Source organism: Carlito syrichta, unplaced genomic scaffold (assembly GCF_000164805.1).
Source record: "Carlito syrichta isolate Samal-C Ts95f unplaced genomic scaffold, Tarsius_syrichta-2.0.1 Scaffold307017, whole genome shotgun sequence".
Classification (NCBI taxonomy): Eukaryota; Metazoa; Chordata; class Mammalia; order Primates; family Tarsiidae; genus Carlito; species Carlito syrichta.
Window position 1 is genome coordinate 22773 of NW_007251113.1, and position 5551 is coordinate 28323.

General features: G+C 54.7%; 1 protein-coding gene across 1 annotated transcript in view; it reads right to left on the reverse strand.

Annotated features, from left to right (window-relative positions):
- CROCC (ciliary rootlet coiled-coil, rootletin) overlaps positions 1–5551 on the reverse strand; it is a 54477-nt gene that overhangs the window by 20787 nt on the left and 28139 nt on the right. The window contains exons 7-9 of the mRNA XM_021715340.1: positions 4555–4659; positions 1243–1481; positions 692–788 (exon numbers count right to left, since the gene is read on the reverse strand). Of these exons, the coding sequence (XP_021571015.1) occupies positions 692–788; positions 1243–1481; positions 4555–4659 (441 nt within the window). The remainder of the gene's footprint in view (positions 1–691; positions 789–1242; positions 1482–4554; positions 4660–5551) is intronic.

Genomic DNA, 5551 nt, shown 5'->3' on the forward strand with positions numbered 1-5551 from the left:
GGGCCGCCTGCTCCTGGAGCCGCAGGGACTCCTGGAGTGAGGACAGGGAGACAAAGAAAGGGTAATCAGGAGCTCCGCCGGAGTCTAGATCCTCCCCTCCCTCTCCATCCCTGGCCTATCTCTGAGCAGGTGGCCTCTAGGCTGGGCTCACAGGCCAGCCACCTGGGAGACCCCACAGAAGCCCCACTGTCCTCACTGAACACATGAGGCCCAGAGAAGCGCTGTGTCCCACGCAGGCCACAGACTACTGGGGGAGAGCAGGCCGCAGAACCCCGGCCAGACGCCACACAGAAGGGTGAACAACCAGGAGGGACCCGCGAGGAGTGTCCCTCAGGTGGGGAGGTAGCTGAGTTCCCAGAGGAAGAGCCCTGGAGCAGGAGGGCACAGGCAGGAATCCAAGTCCTAACTCTCCTGCTGACTGGCTATGAGGTTCTGAACGAGCATTTCCCTCTTGGGCCTGTTTCCTCGTCTGTGTCAGGGGCATCAGGCCACAGAGGTGTTGGGAGGACGAAATGGGATTTAAAAAGGCAAGTGTGCTTACCACTAAGCCTGGCTCACACTAGGAGGGCTGAAACTGAGTGGGAGTGGGATGCATGGAGTGGCTCACACAGCCCCGCCCCAGGCCTGTGTCCATGGATCTAGCCAGGCCCCCATCCCACCTTGCCACAGCTAGGGGGCAGCTGCATCTCACCAGGGCCTCAAGTTTCTCCGTGAGGGTCTTGTTGGCCCGATCCTTCTCCAGATTCTGGTTCTGAAGATTCTCCACTTCCAAGGTCAGCTCTGTCACTCTGGATTTGGGGGAACAACAGAGATGAATCGGGGATCCCCCTTGCTTCTCAAATCCACCAGCTTCTGTGTCCTCCATGCTTCCCCAAACCTGAAGCAGGGGCCCTAAGAGCCACCCCCTAGCTGTGTGACCTTAGGCAAGTCACTTCTCTCTCTGGGCCTCAACTTCTCACCTGTAAAATGGACATGAGGATACCATTGGCTTTCCCCATAGGAATGCACTCTGGGACTGGTCCAAGTGGCAGGAGTTCGGGGTACAAGTTCTGCCATCGGAGGCTGAACTGCCTTCAGGGTACCCTGGGCAAGTGCCCGCGGGACCTCAGACAGGGTGCCCGGGAGACTGGCTGAGCTCACACGGGGAAGGGCCCAGCCCAGGTGAACAGACACTGCCCTCCCCAAGTCTCCAGGCACATCCTCTGCAGGGCAGCCTGCCCGCCCGGCACCCGCAGGTACCACCTGGCACTGAGCTCAGCCTTGTCCAGCGCGTTCTGAGCCTGCTGCTGGGCCACATCCTTCTCACGGAGTGCCTTGTGCTGCAGCTGCTCCTCCAGCTGGGCCTGCAGCAGGTTCTCCTTCTCCAGGGCCGCCTCGGCCCGACTCTCCGCCAGCCGCAGGCCCGTGCTCAGCCCCAGGCCTGCCTCCTGGACAGCCCGGGACGTCCGGGCCAGATCCCCACCTAGCTGTAGCAGGTCCCTGGGGAAGACAGTGCAGGATGGGGATGGGGGGTGGCACCCAAGTGCAGATTAAAAATACATTGGAGCCGGGCTCGGTGGCTCAGCCTGTAATCCCGTGCCTTTGGGAGGCTGAGGTGAGTGGATTGCCTGAACCCATGGGTTCGAGACCCTCCTGGGCAGGCGAGACCTCATCTCTACAATAAATAAAAAAAATTAGCCGGGCGTGGTAGTGTGCACCTATAGTTCCAGCTACTTGGAAGGCTGAGGCAGAAGGATCACCGGAGCCCAGGAGGTCAAGGCTGCGGTGGCTGGGAGTGGCCACTGCACTCCAGTCTTGGCGACAGTGAGACTCCAACTCAAAAAAAAAAAACAAAAACTACACTGGGCTGGGCATGGCACACATCTGTAGTCCCAGCTACTGAGAAGGCTGAGGTGGGAGGATCGCTTGTGAGCCCAGGAATTCATGGTCAGCCTGGTCAACACAGTAAGACCGCCCCACTAAAAATATAATTTAAAAATTACACGAGGATACCATTTGTCACTGTCAGATTGACCCAAAAAAAAATGGATAGTGTGGGTGAGGCTGCGGGGTGACAGGCCCTCCTCTACAGGGCTGGCAGAAGGGCAACTGGGAAGAAACTTGAAAGTACAAATGTGGGGCCAAGCACAGTGGTTCACGCCTACAATCCCAGCACTTTGGGAGGCGGAGATAAGAGGATTGCCTGAGTCCATGGGTTTGAGACCAGCCTGGGCAGCATGGCGAGACCTCATCTTTACAATAAATAAAAAATTAGCTGGGCATGGTGGCACACGCCTGTAGTTCCAGTTACTTGGAAGGCTGAGGCGGAAGGATCGCCAGAGCCCAGCAGGTCGAGGCTGTGGTGGCCGGGAGCAGCCACAGCACTCCAGTCTGGCCGACAGAGTGAGACTCCAACTCAAAAAAAAAAGAATTCTAGTTAATACACGAAAGATGCAATCACAATTTTGTCGCCTTTGAGGAATGTCTGGATCTTGGCATTCAGCATCAAGCGCTGTCAGGGTCATGAAAAGAGAAACACCCAGGTCTAGGGGCCTCCTGATGGAAGTGCACACTGCATTTATGAAGTCTTGCCAAAAAAAAGGCCGGGCTTGGTGGCTCAGCCTGTAAACACAGCACTTTGGGAGGCCGAGGCGAGAGGATTGCCTGAGCCCGGTGGTTTGAGACAAGACTGGGCAACTTGGTAAGACCTCATCCCTACAATAAATCACAAAAACTATCCAGGCATGGTGGCGCATGCCTGTAGTTCCAGTCACTTGGAAGGCTGAGGCAGAAGGCTCACTGGAGCCCAGCAGGTCGACGCTTGGGTGGCCGTAAGTATGCCACTACACTCCAGCCTGGGTGATGAGTGTGACGCCAACTCAAAAAAAAAAAAAACAACCCAGAACCTGAACTTGATCTAGCCTTAGATCTAACACCAATTTACAGGAAATACAAGGGACAAAGGGACGTGTTAAATGACACCACAGGGATGCAACCAGCAAAATCCAGACTATGGGACTCTAAGGTCAACTGGCCTGTTTTCCTGACAAATAAGTTAAAAGAGGCTTAAAAGACAAAGCCACCAACCACATTTTGTGAATGCCTATGGCTCCTGCTTCAAACAGATTATAAAGAAAAAGGGAAGCAAAACTATCTGTGACGTATATGAATCTACTGGACACAGTTTGCTAGTATTAAGAAAAGATCAGTAATTTAAAAATTTTAATGTGAGCCGGGCTCGGTGGCTCAGCCTGTAATCCCGCGCCTTTGGGAGGCTGAGGTGAGTGGACTGCCTGAGCCTGCAGGTTCGAGAAATCAAAAAAATCAGCCGGGCGTGGTGGCGCATGCCTGTAATTCCGGCTTCTCCGAAGGCTGAGGCGAAAGGATCGCCGGAGCCCAGCAAGCGAGGCTGCGGTGGCCGGGAGCGGCCACTGCACTCCAGTCTGGGCGACCAAGTGAGACTCCAACTCAAAAAAAGAAAAAAAAATATTTTAATGTTAAGAAGGAAACTCATGGGTCTTGTGCCCACCTGGTCACAGCCTGCCTCTGCTCAAAGACCTGTGGGCCGAGCTCCCTCGCGAGGCGGGCTCTCCCTTCCCTTCACCCGCCTCTCGCCCCAGCTCCTCTAGCCACCATATGCTCCCACCTCCAAGCCTCTGCTCACACTGTCACCCCGGCTCTCTCAATCCTACCCATCCCTGAGGCCCTGCACATATTCTACCCTCCACCCCACGAGGCGTTTCTCTGACCTCCTCGCCTCTCCCCTCCTGCTGAGCCTTCAGGATATTCCTCTGTCCCACTTTCATGTCACCAACCACTCACTTTCTCAGTCTAGGGTTTTGAGGGCCTACAGCTTTTCATCACGAGAGGTTGCGAGGCCCTTGGCAGCAGAAGCTGAACATTCTAGTGAATTAAAAGCAGGAGATGCAAACTCTGACTCAGCCATTTATGTATCACTGTGTGACCTTAGGAAGGTCACTCAACTTCTTTGAGCCTTAGTATCCTCATCTGTAAAATGGGCATTATTACCGGTTCTTATCTCACAGGAACACTGGAATCCTAGTTAAAATGAAATATATGGCTGGGCACAGTAGTTCAAGCCTGTAATCCCAGCACTTTGGGAGGCCAAAGCGAGAGGATTGCCTGAGTTCAGGGGTTCGAGACCAGCCTGGGCAACTTGGTGAGACCTTGTCTCTACAATAAATAAATAAAAAATCAGCCGGACATGGTAGCGTGCACCTGTAGTTCCAGCTCCTTGGAAGGCAAAGGCGGAAGGATCGCCTGAGCCAGCAGGTTGGGGTTGCAGTGGCTGCAGGAATGCCACTGCACTCCATCCTGGACAACAGAGTGAGACTCCGACTCAAAAGCACAAAACAAAACAACATCAACAACCAAAAAATGAAATGTACAAGCCAGGCATGGTGGCTCACGTCTGGAATCTCAGTACTTTGGGAGGCAGAGGGCCCGGCACATAGTAGGTTCAATTGAGCTCAGTGTGGAGAGCAGGCTTGGCCCCCCCACCCCCCACCGTCGTGCAGCCTCCCAAGTGGCCCCACCCCCCGCCAGGCCTCCCCTCTCGGTGGACATCTTCACCTCGCTGACCTGCCGTCGGACCCCCACCACCTGCCTCCACAAGAGAAGCAGGCGACTGTGCTCATTGCTGAAGTAGGCGTTGAAGGACTGGAGGGAAGACACGCCAAGGGCAGGGGTGGAGTGAGGGCTCATGCACTTCCTCCCACGACTACTCTAGCCCCACCACCCCAAGAGGCGCCGTCACCTAGGGAGCGGGGCTTCCCCTGGGCGGGCTCTGGGCCTGTGCGGAGAGCCGTGTCCCCGCAGCCACATGCAGACTCCCAGGACTCACAGGTCCCTCCCGCACAGGGAATGGGTTTCGAGTCCCTTCCAAGCTGCAAGAGGTGGCGAGGAAGGACAGAAAGCACAGGAGACCTGGGTTTATATCCCAGCTGCCAGCTGCGTGATCGTGCACACGTTACTTACTCTCTCTTTATTTTTATTTATTTATAAGTAAATAAAGGATCTCACTGTCTCCCAGGCTGGAATGGCACAATCATAGCTCACTACAACCTCAAATCCCTGGGCTCAAGCAATCCTCCCACCTCTCTCCCTCTGGTAAATAGGGCTACAGGCGCCCACCATCACGCCCAGTTAATTTTTAAATTTTTTTTTTTTTTAGAGACGGGGTCTTGCTATGTTGCCCAAGCTGGTCTTGAACCCCTGACCTCAAACAATCCTCCCACCTCAGCCTCCCAAAAAGCTGGGATTTCAGGCATAAACCATCATGCCTGGACTATTCTCTTCATTTTAAAGAGAGGTTAGAGCCAGGCTCTGTGGCTCAGTCTGTAATCCCGTACCTTGGGAGGCTGAGGTGAGTGGATTGCCTGAGCCCACGGGTTCGAGACCCACCTGGATAACTTGGTGAGACCTCATCTCTACAATAAAAAATCAAAAATTAGCCAGGTATGGTAGGGTGCACCTGTAGTTCCAGCTACTTGGAAGGTTGAGGCGGAAGGATCGCTGGAACCCAGCAGGTCGAGGCTGCGGTGGCCGGGAG